At 38.1% G+C, this 21,579-nt stretch overlaps 1 protein-coding gene and 1 long non-coding RNA gene across 4 annotated transcripts in view; both read left to right on the forward strand.

The window, feature by feature from the left end:
• LOC149009524 (protein ENHANCED DISEASE RESISTANCE 2-like) overlaps nucleotides 1–21,579 on the forward strand; it is a 76,956-nt gene that overhangs the window by 2,501 nt on the left and 52,876 nt on the right. For 2 of the 3 annotated variants that reach the window (XM_089161635.1, XM_089161636.1), the window contains exons 2-8: nucleotides 1,969–2,043; nucleotides 2,185–2,238; nucleotides 5,137–5,202; nucleotides 5,478–5,542; nucleotides 6,498–6,574; nucleotides 11,540–11,647; nucleotides 16,125–16,159. In XM_089161635.1, coding sequence (XP_089017761.1) covers nucleotides 1,969–2,043; nucleotides 2,185–2,238; nucleotides 5,137–5,202; nucleotides 5,478–5,542; nucleotides 6,498–6,574; nucleotides 11,540–11,647; nucleotides 16,125–16,159 — 480 coding nt within the window. Of the gene's footprint in view, nucleotides 1–1,968; nucleotides 2,044–2,184; nucleotides 2,239–3,589; nucleotides 3,729–5,136; nucleotides 5,203–5,477; nucleotides 5,543–6,497; nucleotides 6,575–11,539; nucleotides 11,648–16,124; nucleotides 16,160–21,579 lie in introns of those variants that run through there. The other variant, XM_089161637.1, reaches the window with a different exon arrangement.
• On the forward strand, nucleotides 11,655–15,623 carry LOC149009525 (uncharacterized). The gene is made up of 2 exons (XR_016174460.1): nucleotides 11,655–14,296; nucleotides 14,966–15,623. It is a non-coding gene; the product is annotated as an uncharacterized LOC149009525 (long non-coding RNA).

The raw sequence follows: 21,579 nt of genomic DNA on the forward strand, positions 1-21,579 counted from the left end.
TAACTTAAATTGGATCCATAAATAAAAACATAAAAACAAATTGAACCTACAAACTGGTCACAACCAAATTAAATCAGGAGACTTAAATCAGACCTAAAATAATTAAGTATGGGAAACTTTCGTTCTCCACCTATGTATTCATGTTTTAGGTCCACAAAATCGGCCAATTACAGGTTAAACCCAGCCAATTAAGGCCCAATCCATACACCTATCAAATCTAGGTTGATTTCTAAGAAAAACAGCTTTCTTTGGTGCCAAATCTGCATCAGGATCCTTGGGAGCGTTAGTTAGTCTAGATGCAAGCATTCCAGCCTCAGATGGAGGGTCTAGTGCAGATTTTCTTTGTGAAGTGTGATAGTCTAATTATTTTCTTACTCTGCAAAGCTTTCAATATCTAGAAAGTAGTTGAGACTGGAGAGAACATAAGTCTTGCATTTGAGAATGTTGATGAAGATGGGATTTTATTGGGGCAATAATTGGTGCATCATTTCCAGCGATAGCAATATCAGGAAGAGGAATTTGAAGAGTTGGACTAGAGGCAACATTTGTAGGAGGTAGAGAAGAAAATAGTTGAGTAGATAAATTGTTTGTTTGAAATTGAACCTAAGCACTGGTACTCTTTAGTATCAATATCCTAGAGAATCCAAGAAAAATAAACTTAACAAAGTAGGGAGATAATTTATCTATGTTCATGTGCAAGATATGAACAAAACAAACACAATTGAAGTTCCATGGTGGCAAACTAAACAAAGAGACATCGAGATATAAAATAGAAAAACGAATTCCATTATTTAGAACAGTTGGGCATATGGTTAATAAGAATATAGGCCGTAAGAGCAGCATAGGGCCCAAAAAGTTTGGCATATGCAAATGAAAAGAAAAAGGGCATACATGGTGAACAAGAGGCTCACACCACTGCTGGGTCTGGGGAGGGTGGTAACTCTAAATCACAATGTCTGTAGACTTACCTTTGCTCCTCAGGGAGGCTGGCGAATATACATGCTCCCACTGTTGTAGGGGCTGGGGATGTGGATATGAATCATAATAAATCCAACTTACTAAAACCTAACCGACATATGGATTACGTAGCCAGGAGTACATGCATAACCTGGGACCACAGCTGTCCCTTATAAACTGGAATAGCTAGATGGCTAATAATGGTATCACTAAATTAACAATCCGAGCTACTATGAGCTGGATTCCACTGGTGCCACTGGCACTAGGTGGACTCAATTATGCCTCTTGTTCCTCCTCATTTCTTGAGGGTATACTTGATACTTACTATCCTATACACATCATTCTCTGATACCTCCAGTGCAGATTCAATATCCATCAAATATGGTAGGGCATCATGCTGTAAGCTGGTAAATTTAAATGGATGGTTACATCTTTCTCCTTCATCACTCACTTTTTCTAGTTTTTAAGATTTCCAGAACAAAGTCTCACCCAAACCTTGGTGTATCGAAAGATCCATAATACTTTGCCAGTAGAGTGCAAAGTGCGTCTTCCCCATAAACCTCTCAATATGTACTGAATGCTTGAATCCTTTCCTGCCATCATGTCAGCAAGCACCAGGAGGAGAACAATTGGTTAGCTCTGATACACAGCAATAGGAACATAAAACCTAATTATGAAACAAGAAGGAAAGAGAATAGAATATAAACAATCACATAGACACAACACAAAGATCTACATGGTTTGGCAAAGTTGGCTACATCAGTGGTGGGATGAGAACTGCTTAACTAATAAAGGAGAATAGGGTTGCAGCCACTTGTCTTCTCATGCATCCTTGTATTCAGAGACTTCACTTGCTACAAATTATAATGATACATGTATAGCTATATAAGTACAGTTTGCATGAGTACCCATTAACCCTAAAACTATGTGATTGAATGCAATACATCTTATCCCCAACTTCTTATTGCATATCCATTCACTGAGTTAATACTTTCCCCCCTCTTGTTGCAGAAACCAATCAGAAAGGGTGTTATTGGGCACACTCTCATGGTGGAGGAGCTAGGATGTAGAAGGGTCAGCCAGGGGGTAAGGCTTGGTTGATAATCTACATTTTCTCAGTGACAGAATTTAAAAAGTTCATTTTGTTTATTAGTTCAATCTCTTTCAAGTCTTGAGCACACCTAGTTTGTTTTAAGGTGTCAATGACGGATTGCCTCTTCTGTATAGGATGTTTATGTTCTAAGATTTTACAACCGTCTGGATGAGACAAAAAAAGGAGAAGTAAGTGATCGCATAGATATACTAGTTTCTCATAATTATTTCTATGATACTTTGCAATTAATGCTGGTAAATGAAAAGGTTCATGTGTGTGGGTAATACGTTTAGAATGTGTGAAAATTAGTTTGAGAAGTTTCTGGTGAGTTTGCTTCATATGCTGAATTATTGTGCATTTAATTTTACAATTTATAATTTGTTGCTGTATTTATGATTTTTGTGTTGATCAAGAACGGGGGCATAAAGTCCTTTATGTATGAGTCAGCATGTCTACTTCAGTTGCACGCAGTTACATATTAAGGGAACTATCTGAATCCACTAGTGCACTTTTTGATTGGTTATTTAAAATGGGAAATTTGAAAATGCATTGTTAATCTTCTCCTTAATGAAGTAAAATCTTGAAAGAATTTTTGCTGTGGCAGGTAAATTGCTTGAAAGTTGACTTTGTGGGGCTTGAGAAAGTTTCCACATATGACACACTGTACCTGGCATCCAATGAAGTTCTAATAATTGGAATCTTATCCATTGGAGAACCTGTGCCTTAATGAATAGCTTCTGATGACATGGGTGCATCTCAGCCCTTAGACTTTAGTCATATAAATGACTTCTGTGGTACACAAAACCTACCAGATTGCCTGAAAAGGTTCTATTGGGCTTAACTTACTCATTCCTTAACATTTTTGAGTGTAGTGTGTGGCTATTTTTCTCTGATGATGAGCACTATGAATCTGAAATTGCCAAGTCAGCAAATGCCTTTATCTCAGGGAACCCATAAACTATTCCAATTGGCTAAAATGCCCTTCATTTTAAGGTTGCCAATTGTGTGGTTCCAGTTGCATTATGGAGAAGACTCCATGAACTCCAACTCTCATGCAGATTTCTCTGCCCAATTCTGCCTTTAGACCCTTCAAAAATGCCAGTTTTACTAGTTGCCAATGTGTGGTCTTATGAAGTTGCTACTTTAATAACGTTGGCTTCACCCAAGGCTGAAAATGGCTGCTAAACACTAAAAAATCAAGGTGAAAAATCCCATGCTGCCACATATGCTTGGATGCTTCGTCTTCGTTGTCAACATTGTTAAATCACTTTCAGATTACCACTATACCCTTTTTGGTTGGGTCAACATTCCACAGTCCTTTGTGTCGACATACTGACCCAGTATGACACAAAATAGATGTCACTGGCATTGTGAATACTTTAAAAACCACTTGGATGCTGGGAACGCTATCTAGTCACTGTTTACACTACCAGAACTTTATCAATTCATCGAGAATTCTGTCTGTGCTGTCATGATTACGTAAACTGCCCTGAAATGCCAGTATGCTTGCTCATAGCCATCTATGCTACTCCTCTGCAGTCTGTACTCCAAGGTACTGTGTGTTGACAACAATGACAACCAACACAGAGTCTCTGACTCACTGCCATCTGCATTGTGTGTTCAACAAGGGAGAATAGAAAGGAGAATAACCAGGTCAATGGGAATTCTATGCCAGCAGGTCATTCTTCTTATTGTTTATAATATTGAAACTTTGATAATTACAAGTGTCTTCCTTTGACTACAGAAACTGCAGGAAGACCCTTGATGACAGTATGTAACAGGAATAAATTGGGGAATATCAATTTTCTTATATGAGTTTTCCTTCTTTTTTTTGCCGGGGGGATGGGAGAGGAATAATTTGCCCACCTTTTTTTTTTTTCAAAATCCAAGATGTTTGGAAGAGAAGCATATAATTTAATAAGTTCACTTGGAAATATTTAATTTTATTTTATGTTAAGTAGGGCTGTGTAATGCTATATGCGTTGTGATGGTTGATGGGATAATTTGCTTGTGAGTATGACAGCAGCCTCTCTTTTTCATAGTGAAATAGCCCTAAGATGAGTACAAGAATGGAACTTGGCATATGGACAATGCTTGTACCCCATATTATAACAAGATGAATGCTGAATTTCTTTCAATGTTTGATACTTTTGCATGGAAATCCTGACATACAATTCAATTCTTATCACAGTTTGAGACCATGGTAGAAGATCTTGCTCTCGAGCGAGATCTCGCCACCTTGAAAAACTGAGATCTCAACCGAGATGGCGAGATCTCGGTCGAGATATGCCATTTTTTTTGCGTCAACTTGGTGGCCCATCTCGGTGGGTTTTAGGGTTTCGTTGGGTTGAAACTTGGTATTTAGCCTATTAAAGGCCTTTTGAACACACTGGTGGCCTTTGATTTGTGTGAAAACAATCTTAAGTATGATTTCTAAGTCTATCCATAGTGTGAAACCGAAATATTGTAGGATTAGGGAATGTAAGGTTATACAACATGTAATATAGAATCTTTAAGGCATATAAATGAAAAGCAAGTGTATCAAATACATCAAATAAATTAAATCTCATCAAAATTCCATCCATATGACTATCACAATACTCGACTTTCGAGAATAGAATGATAGAATTATACAACCATTAGAAGTTCCATATAAGTCATTGACACATAAGTTCATAAGACAATAGAGAATGATTGATCTTCCTTTGATGTTGTAGATGTGCTAAGAGTAGTTGTAAGTGAAAATCCAGCTGAAATCCTCAAAAAATCTGGCGAAAATTGAGAGTTCCAGGGAGATATGGCGAGATTTGGGGCAAGATCTGGTGAGATATAGTGAGATATGGTGAGATCTTGAGCGAGATATCCCATTTTGCAGAACTTGATCTTTGTCTCGTCTTGGTTTATGAAAAAACCAAGATATCTTGCGAGATCTCCCACCATGTTTAAGAAAATTTCCGTTTAGAATGCTTACTATTTAGGGATTTGCATCCGTATGACCACATTATTTAGTTGGATATCAATTTTCTTTCGGGATCCCTGTTTATCTACTTCAATTTCTGTTTATTATTATTTTTTTTTTTTGCAAGATTGCTTGTGCGACAGCTGAAGAAGCTCAGAAATGGATGGAGGCATTTGATCAGGCAAAACAACAAGTAAAAGAATTGAGCTTGAACTGTGTAGTTAACCTAAGAGGTTTTTTATGCTTTTCTTAACTTGATTCTCAAAAGACTAGGATTTCAAATTTTGTCGTTCTTTAAACTATAACAAACATTAAGTTCTGTTTCTAGTTGCATTGCATGTATATAATTGTGATTATTATGTGAAAACTGAATGTTCCATAAAAATCAATGCTATTGAATGTATCACCTTTTTTCCTCCTTGATTTCTTTCTCTCTGTGAGCTTACTGTCATTTTATTGTATCAACAGGCTACATACAAGCTTTCAAGAGGAAATAGCAGAAGTCGGAAACTAAGCATGGACATGGAAAATGAGTATGTGTAGTATGTTTGTCAAATGCCTGGCACCAGGGGAATGCCTGGACAACACCTATGCAGGCCTTGATGTCCAGGACCAGTTGGCTTATATGTCATGGCACTACTATAATCCAGTCCTAGGCCCTTCACATGTTATTTTATTTCTCATTTCTAACCCTATCAATTTTTTACAGTATCGCTTTTATCCCCACATGTTTTATATTTGACCTTTATAACCCAAAGTTTATAAAGTTTAGGGGTATAAAATATATGGTTTTGCAAAGGTAACCTAGGTGCCAATGGCTTCTATCAATTGCTTTGGCCTGGAACCATGAACACAATGAAAATCATGTGAGTTGTTCTCCGGAATTGTCTTATGACATACTGTCATATATGATGCCATCAGGGAGTGTTTTGGACCTTACCACTTTGGCAGTGAAGTACTAGCACTAAGTTCCGTGGTCAGCCAATATGGAGAATGATGAATAATCCAGGATAAATTGTGTGTTGAGGATTGTGAGAAGTCATTTGATAGTTTTGATCAAGCAACCTTTGATTGAAGAAATTGTTCCAGATTGGCTCAATGAATGTTTATTTCTGTCTCACTTGTTGTGTTTTACATGTTTACCATATATTGTAATTGGGTTTTATTCCTGTCCAGCAAACTGGTTAGGAAGGATTGCCTTCCTTGATTGGAATACCAACCTAACTCTTCTCTCCCCACCCCCCCCTCCCCAAAAAAAGAATAAATAAATAAGATAAAATTAAATTTGGGGGGGTTCAAGGAGATTGACTTATCCTGTACATTTGTTTTCTCTAATTCAAAAAGTTTACCCACCTGGCTTTCAATATAGATAGACGTCTTGATAAAATCTACTAAATGGAAAATCGACTCTTGCACCATTCCATACAAAATTTGGCATTTGATGGTTGTTGATTGCTCAAACTTCTTTTGTGTTGTTCATGTGTGAAGGCTTAATCTTGAAGGACATCGGCCACGGGTAAGGCGGTATGCACATGGTTTGAGAAAGCTTATAAGAATCGGAAAAGGTGAATGGTACAAATTTTCCATCAGTTCCTTTATGTTATTGATGCCAGTATCATCGTTGGAGTTTTTTTAAACTTATTAACCTTGTCCATGTTACACTCTTGATGTGGAGTATCATATACAATATCCTTAAGCACATTTACTGCTCTAAGCTTTCTTTATATGTCCAGTGATCATACCAATGTCCGGCATCTATTTGGAAATTCCCCTTAAATGTCACAATTTTCTCTTATTCATGTAATAATATATGTTGTACTGAATGATGGTTGATGTAGCATCAAGGCATCAAGCCATGGCTGGCATTCTAGGGGTGGTGCCTTCACCACCAAGATCCTTTCCTCTCCATCTTCTCTACCTCTGTGCCCACTCCTACTGCCTGTCCCCTTGTTTGCCTGGTCTGGAGTTTCCCAATTCAGCCAAGCATCTGTGCACTCCCAGGACAGTCTCCCTGTACATCGTTACCATTGTCATCTTGCTACAATTGGAAGCTCCAAGGCAGCTTCCTGCTGATGAGGTCTTTGGAAGCTAAGGTCTTTCTCTAGCTCAACTCCCTGGTTGGTCACTTTGTTGAAAGTCATCCACCTTTCATATTGTTATGCTCGCTCTCACTAAAAAATGGAGATACATGGAGATTTAGTGATTTACCTGATTGAAAACTGATTGTTTCATCTTCAAGTTCTCTCTTGAGCAAGATAAGCTACGAGATATGGAAGGACTGCTATATTTTTCTTTGGCAAATGGAACCATTAAGTCTAGTTGCATCGGGTTGGTTTAAAAACAATTCTTCTGTGGGTATCACTTCTTTGTCTTCCCATCCACTTTTTGTGCATGGTAAGCGTTAATGTAGTTGATTTTGGCATTGAGACCCCTCTTTACTTGATACTAGAACTAAGAGGGAAGATTGCCTTGCTTTTGCTTTGAGATTCTGCAAATGAACCACTACTTTTTTCCATTTCGGTTCATAATGCAAGTCACTACTCCTTTGAATGAGTAGTATTTAAATGGTTCAATTCCCCACTGCTTGGTCTGTAAATTCTTTAGCCACAATCCAAATTTGTGCTTTACCAATCAAACTGCCCTAAACCTTACGGTTAGGGTTTCTTGGATGAATTCCATAAGATTAATGTCTGCCCAGGATAATCTTCTTTTGAAGTGGCAAATAATACTATAATGGAAAAAGGGAGGGTTCTTGAGAATGATTAAGGATAAATGTTACTGTAATCTAAGGCTCCAATGTGTGTAATTGAGATACCCAAAAATCTGAAGGTAAATTTATGGGATAATTACTGTTGCCCCCCTGTATTATAGCTTTATTACTAAAAGAACCCTACTCCTTATGAAATTACTGTTGCCCCCCTCAATTTTAACAGTGTTAAGCGACCGTTAAGGTTGAATGTTTAATGTCTATTTTGCCCTTTTACAAAAAGAATGCCAAATAAAATATTATCCTCATTTAGAAACAAAAAAGCATATGAAATAATTTTACATGTGTATTTTTATCATCTTGAATTAAAAAGAAAAGGGCACCATTTTGGCAGTAGGACTTCTTAAAATAGCTAACGTCAAATTAGATAAATAAATAATAATCTATTGGAAGTAGAAACTTCTTAAACTGATAACATTAAACTAGAAAGTAAATAACAAAATTAAAAATAACACAAAAAATTAGGAATTACTATTTTTTTTATTACCAAATTGAAAAGTACATATCGAAATTTGAAAATGTGTATCCCTTGATTTTCTCTCTTTCTTTAGACTAGGAAAGAAGATTGTTTAAATAGGTTTAAGTTTTCCCTAATTACTCAGGATAGTAATGTAATTTAATATAAAGTGTAAATAAATAATATAAGACTATAGGGTTAATTTGGGATTTTTAAATAAATAAAATATGCCATATCATCATTTAACTAACGGAGTTTAATAGTAGGGGGACAATAGTAATTACAAGCAAAGTTGAAGGTTGAATTAGTAATTTCAAAAAGTGCAGGGGATATATTAGTAATTAAGCTATAGTACAGGGGGACAATAGTAATTATCCCTAAATTTATTTGATTATTAGGAAGCTGAAATTTGGGCCCAGAATTTCCTGGATGACTAAGGAAAGGACTGAGATATTTGTGGATCTCTAAATATGGGAGGGTCCTGGGAATGGGTATTTGGGAAGGGGTGGGGACCATGGGGTGATCAGTCTTTTACCTAAATTAACTGGAAAGGGAAGGGTAGTCTATGGTTGGGTAAGGAAGGGTTTGGGATAAATGTGAAACAAATGATAAAGGGAATTTTAGGGTTTTGGGAATGGGTCTTGATGAAAATCTTGGGCAATCTTTCAAGTCTTTCTTCTCTTCTTGTCTGTTTTTCTGATATGCCACAAGACAGAAAGAGGGAGAGAGAGAGCTGAGAGGGAAAAAGGAAAGGGAGGTGGTGCCTCAAAGTAGGAGGGAGATGGGGGAGGGGTTTAGGTGTATCACAGGGGTTAGGGAGGGGTCCTAGGGTGCTGGCAGAGGTGAGGGAGAGGAGATTAGGGGCTGCGATGGAAAGGGGGGGAGGTTTCCTAGTTGCGCAAGAGAGAGGGGGGTGGGGAGGGACTGCGATGGGGGCTGGAGGTGGGGGAAGTGGCTTGCTGGTTTGCTGAAGAATAGTTGCTGCAAATTGAATCAAGACTCTTAAAATTTGCCTTGGCCTTCCCAGGATAACCATGACCTATTTCCCACAAGTTTTCTTCGATCTTTATTCAATGCGGACTGATTTTACAATGACAAGAATGGCTTATTTATAGCCTTACATCTAGAAAGAAAGAAATCTAACTCTAATTGGGAAACCAACTTAGACTCAACTAGGACTTAGAGACCAACTCAACTAGGGTTCCTTCATGAATTAGGATACCCTTTCCAATTAAGTAACAACCACATAAAATAGAAACTGACCTGAAATAAAAGACTTACTTATCCATAAAGAGTTCTACTTAAAAGAGAGACTCCCTATGACACTAGAACTCAACTACTAACTCAAACTAAGATTTCAAGACATGATTGGACTCTGAAAAGTAAAACTAAAATTCTGAAATCAAAATCAGCAGTTACTTAGGGCTAGAAAATGACCAAATTGCCCCTTTAGAGGGTTTGGCCAGCCCTAGGTGTGCCCCCGGGTGGGGCCTTGGGGCCCACCCTAGGGTTTTGGCTAGCGGGTCGGCCCTTGTTCACATCAGTCCTAGTGTCTTAACTTTTCCACAATCCTTGAGACCATCATCTATTTTCCTCCTCAGCCTCTCCTAAGACTATTCTCACCTCCTATCTTGTCCCCTTCCAGCAACACCTCCCCTCTTTTAGGTCTTGAAGTGGCTAGTCTTGTCTCCATGGTTGGAGTTGGAGAAGGCAATCAATTCAAGGAAAACCAGCTTTTGGCTCCCCTTTAGCACACTCTATGAAATTCTAGTCCCTTTTGCAGGTTAATAACCTCAAAGATACCATTGCGATCAATTATCTCTCTTCTCTACATCTTGCTGTCACATTAGTGCTTTATGACTTGTTGCTGTGACTTTGCCCTTTTGTTCCTTGACCCATCACCTTCTTTAGGGTATTAGTGAGAGCTCTTCTTTGAGAGCCCCTCCCCCATGCTTATCAGTGTCATCCCCAAGGCAAACTGCATCCTTTCCCCTTTTGGTCACTTTCGGTTGATTGTGCTCTTGACATTTTTCTCTCACCTTCCTTACCACTTTCAATCTATTCTTTGGGGAATTCCCAATCTAGTTCTCTGTCATGCCTCTTTCCATTTTCATCTCGCGAGTGGTCCCCTCCACTCTCTTCTTTCCTACCTTCCTTTTTTTTATTCCACATTTCCACCGCTAAACTATTTATGCCATAATTGTCTAACTCCTATGTTAGAAGGAAAAGATTTTCGGAACGTAGGTTTTTACGACTCAATAAAGAATCATTTAAATGTTCCCCTTATCCTATATTTACTCAAAAAAGGTGCTCCATCTACAGGAACTGTTCATGATATTTCAAAGAATGCAGAAATTTTTAACGAACTTAGCATTAATCAAATGAAATTTTATTAACGAGGGGTTTGGATCCCCCTGTTTCTGTTTTCTTTTATGACTTGAGATTTTTCTTTTGAATCGAAAGAAAAATCTCAAGTTCTTTTTATTATAATTTAATGTGCTTATGGTTAAGGCTATAAATGTAAATCTGTCGAACAGATAAAATCATAAGAAAATTACTAAATCAAGCGAGGGAACCTAGAAATCCCCTTTTTTCTTTTGTTCCTTGGTCTACGATTATGTCTTGGATCATTAGATAGGAATCCGGAGATGACAAGCGAAACAAAAATATCACTACTGTGTATGAAGAGTTTGAGAGTAAGCATTACGATCTCCAAGATCTTTTTTGGGGGAAAGCATGACTTAGGAAGTCTAGGGTAAAGGTTAAATGGTTGACAAAATTTTTATTTATATTTGAGAAATATCAATGCAATGAATTGCAATCTTTTAATTGCTTTTCTTGAATTGTCTCCTGTCTGAATGAGATTCATCTGATTGATATATGTACTGTACTGTACTAATACAAAATAAATTAAGGCGGAACTTTCATTTTGAGTTAAATTCCTTTGGCTAAGTATAATAAGCTTCTAGAATTTTTGAAGACTAAACAATTTAAGATAATGCCTAAATTGACCCTATTATCATGATATCATCCATTACAGCCACATCTTACAATTTAACAGGGTGGACATTGCTAGAGAGTCGCAGACTCAAAATAAAATCAACTATATCAATATTAATGCAATTATTTACAATAGTGCCATGCTAAATTCATGACAGAGACTTGTAAGACTATTGTGATCCAAAGTAGAAGATGCTGTGCCATCGTAAAGACCTTCAGCATTATTATGACATGTTTGTATTAATGTTCATTGTTTGAACATAGATTGATTTGCAACCTTTGTCTTTTATCTTTTTGAAAATATAGGTCCAGATACACTCCTCGATGGAGATTTGAGTGCAGAGAAATATTTTGAATGTGATGCTGGGGATGCAATTGAAGTACATGAATGGAAATGTGTCCATACAGTCAATGGTATCTATTAATCTTTGGTGTTTTCCCGCTTCTGTGGTTTTTCAGCCCTGCCTTTGTAGAAAAGATTCTTGATTGGAGATAATTATTTTCTTATGTTGCACAAAAGGTGTTTGTTTTTCAGCTCTGTCATTGCAAGTATCATTTTTACCTGAAGGTGCAAGAGGAAAGGGGCTTGGATGGAAACCATCCTTGCAGGCTCTTGTGCTTTTCATAGGATTCTGTTTTTACAATTGTGGGCAGTTATCGGAGAAAGGTCCCTGATTTTCATCAACAATTAAAATAAGAAAATAGCTACATGGTTTGTTATATCTAGAAACTGCCTTTAGTCGCCCACTCTTAGGGGTTGGCAAAGAGAGGAGGACTGGAGGAGCATGAAATGCTTATACTGGATCCACCACACTGGAATAAATAATAAACAAGATATTTCTAGTCCCAGCACATAAACTTGGACTTAATTTGTTTATGTTTGAATATTCTAGCATCTCTTTCTCCCACCCCCCCGGGTGGGGCCGACAAACACCAGTAAGAAAATGGGATAATCATCCACTAATAGCAGCTCCCTACTAGGGAACCACAAACTTCTTCACAACTGATAGTAGTGATGCCAAAAAGACTGAGCAACTGCTATTGTTGATAAGAATTCTCTCACAGGATAGGCTCTTAGTAACAATGCATCAAAAGATATTTCATGTCTCCCTCTACCTGACTACAAAGACCACACAAATTCCTTTTACTTGCATCTTCTAATGCAGATCCATCTCCTAATTAGGCCCATGGATTTGCTGCCTTGCCGCTCTTAGGCTTGCTGACAAGCGGCACTTTAAATCATTATAGCTTTTCTATATCTAGTTTTTTATCTGAGTGGTATTTTTGTAAATATCTTAACTAGTTTTTAAGTCATTAGAAGGCCCATGATTTAGGGTCCGAGTCCATGTGAAGTTCTGAATATAAAACTTATTTAGGTTAGTATTTCTATTTCCTAATTGTGATTAGTTTCTAATTTGAGATAGAGGTCCGTTAGGAGTTCTTTCAAATCATATTAGAACTTCAGTTCATTTTTGTTTAAATAAGCCTCCACTTGATAGGGAGATGCCAATTTGGATTATCAATAAAATGTCATCTTTTCGAGGCCCCCTTTGTGAGTGTTGCTGTTGTAACCATGGTTCAAGGTCTCGGAGATCTCGGCTGACATCTTGGTTTTATGAGACCTCAAGACAAGACTTGAAGTGAAATGTAGAAACTTGTATGTGATCTCGGCCTAGATCTACAAGTCTTGACCGAGATTTCAGCCCAACTAGGTTGTTTAAATACAAGATTTCATCGAGTCAAAACAAGATATCTTGACTTGTCTGTCTTGCCATCTCTCAACTCAACCTCTTCCCACCTTGCTGTTTTTCATCTTTTGGCTGGATTTTTGCTGGAAAAGTGCTTGTATCTTCCCCGTAGGCTGCATCAACACTCCATTTAGCTCATCCATAACAACTAATCAACAAGGTTCTAGTAATTTGAAGCCATTCTTCAAGCAAGGTGAGTGTTGTTCTCAAATTTCACTTTTTTTTTCTTTCAAAAATTATGTTCTGCATTAGGTGTTTGGATGTGGATTAAATGTATGTTGAACATCTTTGTTTCAAAAAACTATGTTCCACATTAGGTGTTCTTCCCAAATTTCATTTTTTCTAAATAAAAAAATGTATTGTAGGAAATTTAAATTAAAACACGAAAAATATTTATGTTTGGAAAATGTTTGTAATATTTGTTAGACTTCATCGGAAGCTCTACAACCTCATGGAGTCAATATTTCTTTTCATTCCTTTACCATATCAATTTCAAAGTTTGGGTTGAGTTGGCACTCATTTATATAGTTGCTTTCTCACAATTCTAGGGCCACCAATATGTTTACAAGGCCTAAAATAGGCTAAATACCTGATTCTAGCCCAAACTGAGCCCTGAAACCCACCGAGACAAGGCCTTGAGAGCAAGGAATAAAATACCTATCTTGGTTTTTGGCTGGCTGAGATCAGGGTCGAGACTGAGATCTCAAGCCATGGTTATTACAATGTTCTGTTCATTTTGGTAGGTCCAAGATTGAAGAAACACTAAGGTTCTAGGTTAAGTCCAACCAGATATTTGTTTTGGCTGAATAGACAGCCTTCAAGAAACCATTCCTTTCAAACCAAAGCTCTTCAAGGCTTCCCATCCAGGTTTTGGCAGCCTATCCATCCCCTTCTCCTACCAACTCTTTTCTCAAATTTTCTTGAATTTTTGTACTTCCCAAGGCACCCATAATCAGTGTTAGATCTACAACAATCTAACCATCAAATCTGTCCCACACTTTAGGCACCTCATTCCCCCATCCCCAGTGACCTTAGGTCCTTGTTTAACCCCCATTCTAACAGGCCAATTTCAAGATTTTAATATTTTCTTGAATTTCTGTACTCTCTAACACCCCCAAAACAAGAACACCCATATCTTCTAATTTAGTTATCCAAACCCAAACAAATTTCGGGATCATATTTGTATATTGTTATCTACATTCCATCTAAATTTCAGCCCATTCCGACAGCTGTAGACCCTGATTCCTCATCTCTAAAATATTCACCCCATCTGTCTAAGATTCACTCATGGCTAAGTATATCTTTCATACCCTAGGCATCATTTATATATATATTTTTTTGGATGAATAAATAATGATATTAAACAAACAACGAACTACAAAGACTAATCCAAGCGAGGACGGGGAGAAGGGGTGATGGGAGGAGGCCCCGGAGCAACAATAAGCCTCCTGGGGTTCCCCGGGGATGGGGAGCTGGTCTGCCGATCTCTAAATGGCTCCAATCGGTCGGGCGGGTTTGGTCGCCTGATTCGCTCCCCCTGGTGATGGTCCGCCCCGCTCCTCCGTCCAGGGAGCTTGGTTACTCATCCAAACCGGCGGCGGGAGCGGGGCCAAATGGCGGGCTTTTCTCCGGGGAACTGAGAGGGCAGAGATATGCTCTGTCCTCGGTTCCGGCCCGCAGTCTTTTGGGTTCGGGGTGCGGGGTAGGAGGCCGGTGGGGGGGGGGCAGGTTTGGGCTCTCCAGGGTAAGGGCGTGCGGGAATATGACCGGGAACCGGCGGGAGGCCGGGGGGGGGGGGGGCCGAACTAGGTTCCGCGGGGCCGAGGTAAGGTTTAGAGGTTGAGGGGCCAAACTAAGTGTCTGAGCGGAGGGGATAATGGGCGGAGGGAATTCCGGCTTGTGTGAGGCTGGGTGGGGGATGGGGTCCGACCATCGGGATGGTCCGATAAGGGAAGACTTGGGGATGCGGGATTCATGGACGGAGGCATCGTTTATATTACTTTAAGCCATAGGGATCTAACCTAATCCTTTTCCACTAAAACCAAACTGATCCACCCTTAATGATTTGGTTCTTTTTAAGATCTTGGAAGTGCTGGCCCTCATTCAATGAAAGCTACAGAAACTCTGTGAGGAGTTATATGTAATCCCTTATATCATGTTAGTGATTAATGGCCACTTCACCATTTTGTCTTCTCTAGTTCTCCTTTTCGGTCTTTTGTTTAAAGACCTTGTTCTCCTATCTCCTTTTCGTTTAATATTATTATTTATTCATATAAAAAAAAACTTAAAAGAAGTAAACATGTTAATAAATCTCATGTAATTTTAATTGTTAGAATTTGGTAAAGTTGTGTTCTTGCTGATTCCTAAAGAAACAAATCTTGAATGATGCAAAGATATGTTGGGAATTGATCCTCCTCAACTATGGGACCTTGGATGGCATTTTCATTGCGATGAATAAATAAGTTTCTTAACCAAATGAGACAATGGGAAGTTAGGGTGGACATAGAATAGGGAACAATTGTAAGATTCAGCCGAGAAGGCTACAGCCTGCAAAAAAGGAACCCCAATCAAAGACAAACCACAGAGAGGGGAAAGACCTTGGTAAGCACCTGGCAACCAAACTCAAAACTGATTAAAACAAATTGCTATCACAAAGGGTGAGGATTTGAGCCACAAAAAAGGGCAGTCTCTGTGATTTTCCTCACTTAGGGGAAAAACTTCTCATTGGTAGACACAGAATAGGCTAAATAGGAGCCCATCTTAGGAACGAACTGGGGGGGGGGGGTGCTCAAATCATTTCTATGGTGGAAGCGAGGAGAGATGGATTGAGGGATTGGGGCACTCAATTCGGGCATGGATGGGCTAAGAAAGGTAGGAGAGGGAGTTGATGGGGGCAGGAAATACAAGCCCACTAGGACCAACAAAACCTTAATTTTTAGGTTGGATGCTTCTATAGAATATGCATGAGTTCTTCAACAGTAAATGGGATTATTTCTCTTGTCAAGTTTGTACTAATTGATGCTTATATACATGATGATGTGATACATAAAATTGCTAAGACGAGTGGATGATACTTTGGTTTTTTTTTCTTTCAAGATTCTTGTTTGTTACCTTCTAAGATAATTTATTTATTTTCTCTTTAGGAATTAGGATATTTGAAGATGTGATTGACTCCAAGGTATTTCTTATCTCTATAAGGTTCATGCCCTTTAGCAACATTGTGTAACTTTATGTTTTACAATACTATTAAAACTATAGAATTCATTCTCCATATGAATATCACATTGTTTATAGCGCATCAGATTCCCTTTTTTGTGAGCCTATAGTTGTTGTATACTAGTATGTTAATATATATTGTTGTGGTCCTTATTCGATGGCTCCGACTTTTGACCTTTCGTGGCTGTGGTAACATGGTATCAATGTATTGGCCTCACATTTTCATTTCAATATTCTTTAGTGATGATTTAGAATATTTGCTAATATTTCCAAGTGTTAAGACTTTATTTTATCATATTTTTAATGATAAATGTAACATCTAAATTGTTTTATTTATAGTTTGTTGTGAGTGATAACATAGAGGGATGAATACAGCTGAAGGATTTTGCACAGGTTGAGTCTGGAGGGCAACTTTTCTATGCAGCCTTAACCCCAGCCTTTTTTTGTTGAGAGTCTGTTTTGATGTAGTGACCTTAGGCTACAACTGTGGTCCACCAAACTGGCTTCTTGGCTTCTCAATGGTTGAGGACCTGAGGTACCATGCATCTAAATTGAGAACCAAGGTTCAAGGGTGGTGAAGAGAAAGAAAATCAGAACTGTGGTCCACCAACCTTTGCACCAAGGCGAGCCCCTATAAAGGTAAGCCTAGAATTTCTTTTGGGTGAGTAAATAATTTAACTAAAGAAGAAAGCTCCAAAAGGAGCAATAAAACAAGGATCTTACATCAGCGAGGGGAAGGGTTGGGGATACCCCAAGAGTCTAAAATGTGCCTATTTCTGGAGAAATCATTACATGAAATAGAAATGGACGAACATCTTGCTTTTACATCAAAGAAATCCCAAATTTGACAAAAGGGTCTTGAGTTGGAGTTCCATTTCTTGAGGCTTCACTCCATCCAAATGTGATTTATTGTGGCAGAGAAAGCTAGTTTTCTAATGAGATTGCACATGGAGGAGTCTTGGAAAGTCATATCCACCCAAATTCATTCTCTTTCGAAGGGGAGGTTATGTTACCCATGTTAAGAATTGCGTGGAGAGTACTAGGCTGCTGCCTTGGCAGCAGCAAGGCAGCCTTCCTTCTCTCCACTTTTTATGTTGGTGCTTGTTTCTATTTTGGTGATAGTGTCTATTTTTTGAACTTTCTATTTTGGACAGATTTTAGGAGTTAAGAAAATTAGTAAGTCTCTATTTTGTTTATTTCTTTTTCTGGAGGACAGTTACTTGTCTCTCAAGTTGTATTAGACTTTGTTGGAAATCTAAATAAAGCTTACTGCGATTCTAGACTCTCTTGCTAGAATCGCAGGCTTGTTTTTCCTCTCAATTTCTCCTCTTCTCTTCTTGGTGGTTCTTCTTGTTGCTGCACTGTTTTGGCTCATTAAGGTTTATTTTTTTAACATGGCATCAGAGCTTTATTGATTCAAAACTGTGTAGTACCACTCCCTCTTCTGAAGTTCACATATGTATTCAGTTTTTCTTGGTGCGCAGCCACCTAATGCTGTACCTAATGTATCATTAGATCAGATAATTATATGAACTGATTTATTCTACCTATTATCCTATTTTTAAGGTCCCAGACCATAGATCATTATTCTGCATTTTGTAGAATTTTTTTTTGTTATTTGTCTCCATTCGGTTTTGCAGAACTTTTCTCTCCATTCGGCTACTGTTTGCAGATTTTTTTTTGGCTGTGTTTTCCTCTTCTAGTTCTGGGAAATTGGTTCGAACCTCTATTCTACTAATTGTGATATTTACTACTGGTTATAATGTCTTCAGTTATTGGTGATTCAACAACAAGTACTGCTGAATCCAAAGGATCACAAGTTGATCTAGTGATTGTTCAAATTACCTCCATCAAACTCAAAGGTCGTTTTAATTATTTGGTTTGGTCACAAGCCGTTCATGTTTACATACTTACAAAAGGTAAAGTTAAATTTATTGAGTTTGAACCTCTGGTTGAGACTGACAAATCCTACTCTAGTTGGACTCAAGATGATGCAATCATCAAAATTTAGACGTGGAATAGCATGGAGCCTGATATTGCGGCCAATGTTATATTTCACAAGACTACCAAGGGAATATGGGATGATTTGCAAGAAACCTATTTCCAGGCGAAAAATATGACTTAGATTTATAGTATCTATGAAAAATTATTTCCATTTCAGCAATCTGACAAGTCTTCGCAGGATTATTACAACAATTTTAAAGGCATGATTTAGGAATTGAATGTTTTTCAACATTTCACTACAGACATAGAAAAACTTAAGGCACAATGAAATGAATTTTTGTATCTAAGTTTCTTGCAAGATTGAACCCTGAACTGAAATCTGTGAAGGACATCTTTTTGCTGGAGAACATGTCCCCAATCTTAGTGAAGCCTATGCAAGACTTCAATGAATTGCCTTGCATGAAGGTGGTTCTTCTGGAAGTAGCTCTAAAGGAGAGAGTACTACCTTTATTACATCTCGTGGAAGAGGACGTGGTCGTTGTTCAAGGGGACTTAATTGAACCCTTGGAAACCATGGTGTTTAGCAATCTGATAAAGCATCTAGACTTTTTACTCACTGTGGTAAAACTGGGCATGCGGTAGAACTTGTTGGGGTTGGGCCAAACATGGAAAACTAGAGTGGGCCAAACAACTTGCCAATCATGCCGTATCTGATGGTGGTATTGATACAAGAGCAAACAATGATGGTGGTTCTGGAGCTTCTTCTGAGGACTTGTCCAAGACTCTTCGAGATGATATAAGCCAAAATCTTCGCCGTCTACAGAATATTGAGACAGTCGCTTCTACATCCACTGGTACTTCTGCTGCCACTCTCTCTCATGCAAGTAACACAACCCTTCTCACCTCTACCTTGGATCATTGATTTAGGGGCTTCTTCCCACATGATTGGTAAGTCATCACTTTTTAGTTCTTTTTTAAAATTTATTACTAATAATTCTTTTGTTATAGCTAATGGTACTTCCACACCTATTCTAGGCTTTGGTAAAGTTTTCCCTACACCTTCCCTTACTTTGTCTTCCATACTTCATATTGCTAATTTTTCCTTTCAATTTGTTATCTGTTGGCCAATTAACTAAAACTTTGAATTGCTTCGTAACTTTTACTCCTAATTCTTATGTTTTCTAGGACATTCACAAGAGTAAGACGATTGGTGGAGGGTGTAAAAGGAACGGTCATTACTATCTAGAGTTCTAGACTATATTGTCCCTACTACGGCTCTTTCTGATGATGGCGTAGATGCCATCTAGTGGCACTGCCATTTAGGACATTTTTCCTTAGCTAGATTAAAAATTTTGTTTCCTTCTTTGCAATCTATGTCTAGGTTAAATTGTGAAGCATGCGAGTTAGGGAAGCATCGCCATGCCACCTATCCTCCACTTTCTGTCCTTGGTAGTAAATCTTTGTTTTCTTTAGTCCATTCAAATATTTGGGGTCCTTTTAGAGTTAGAAATAGGCATGGGTTTCCGGTATTTTGTTACTTTTGTGGATAATTTTTCACATCTTATATGGTTGTACCTTTTAAAGGATTGGACTGACTTCTTGCCTATATTTAAAAATTTTATTCATGAAATAAAGACTCAATTTTCAAGTTTTTTGATTCGATAATGCCTTAAAATATGTACAAAATGAGATCTCCAATTTTTGTGCCTCTCTTGGATTGACTCATCAAACTAGTTGTTTATTTGCTCCCCAACAGAATGGAGTGGTTGAATGCAAGAACCACCACCTCTTGGAGGTTGTACATGCTCTATTAATTCAGCTGAATGTACCTAAGAGTTAGAGGTGTGATGCTATTTTAAGTGCTTGACATTTAATTAATCGAACACCTATAACTTTACTCAATGACAAATCTCCGTTTTCTATTGTTTTTTCAAATAGACCACCCAAAATTTTTGGTTTTGTTTGTTTTGTTCACATAGCACATACTATGGATAAACTTTCTCCTAAAGCTGTTAAATTTATTTTCCTTGGGTACTCTCGTACTCAGAAAGGTTTTCGGTGTTACGACCCTATTCATTGGAATCACTTTGTAAGTGCTAATATGACCTTTTTCAAGGACACCCCATATTACACTAGTTCATCTCTACCTAATGAAAACCCTATTTTGGATGATGCTCCTCCCATTCCCTTTATTGTTCCTTCGACCAGGAGTGGCAGTGCGCCTCTCCAGGTTTATTTCCGGCAATGTAAGTTAGTAGAGCGTATTGTGGATAGTACAGTTTCCCTGTTGATGTTGGCAACTCTCCCTTAGTCGATTTTGATACTGGTTCTACAAAAGTACCCTCTTTACCCTCTCCACGAGCGAATTCTTCCAGTGGAGATCCAATTCTTGCATCAGATGACTTACCAATTGCTTTGAGAAAAGGTACCTATACTTGCACTTTATGATCTAACATTGTTTATCCTGTTTTCTTATGTTTATGTTTCACATTTACGTCCCAAATTTCGTTGTCTTGCCCTTTCTTTATCTGCTATTCGGATTCCAACCATCATAATGAGGCCCTTCAAGACCATGGTTAGAAAGCTGCCATGGATGTGGAAATGTACGCTTTACAATCTTGTCTTATATGGTCTTTGGTAGACTTGCCTCTTGAAAAAGATGTGGTCTGTTGTCGATGGGTGTTTACTATTAAATATCATTATGATGGTACGGTTGAATGGCTCAAGGCTCACTTCGTAGCTAAGGGTTATACACAAACATAACTGTTAATTATGATTGGCCTTTGTGTCAACTTGACATAAAGAATGCTTTTTTGTATGGTGACCTCAATGAAGAGGTTTATATGGAGCAACCTCCAAGATATGTTGCTCAAGGGGAGGACAATACTCGTGTTTGTAGGCTTCATAAAGCTATTTATGGGCTCAAACAATCTCCACGAGCTTGGTTTGAGAAGTTTAGCAAGACTGTGGAGTCTTTTGGTTTTGTTCAGTGTTCTTCTGATCACTATGTATTTGTTAGATGACAGGGTGGTGGTGTTGTCATTATGACAGTTTATGTAGATGATATTGTTCTTTTAGATAGTGATGTTGGGGCTATCAATATGGTCAAAACATACTTACAAAAGTTTTACGGACCAAAGACTTAGGTGATTTACAGTATTTCTTGGGATTTGAGGTAGTTCGTAGTAAACAAGGAGTTAGTTTGTCAAAAAGAAAGTATGTATTAGATCTTTTGATAGATACTTGTATGCTTGCATCTAAACCTACTGATATTCCCATGGATCCTCAATTGAAATTAGGAGTGGACGATGGAAACTTGCTAGAGGATGTCCATTGTTAAAGGAGCCTTATTGGAAAGCTTTTTTATCTCATCGTTACTCGTTATAATATTTCCTATTCCTGTTGGTGTGTTAAGCCAGTTCATGCAGTCTCCTAGAA

The sequence above is a fragment of the Hakea prostrata genome, chromosome 7 (genome assembly GCF_041222555.1).
Source record: "Hakea prostrata isolate BN-2017 chromosome 7, UWA_Hpros_2, whole genome shotgun sequence".
NCBI lineage: Eukaryota > Viridiplantae > Streptophyta > Magnoliopsida > Proteales > Proteaceae > Hakea > Hakea prostrata.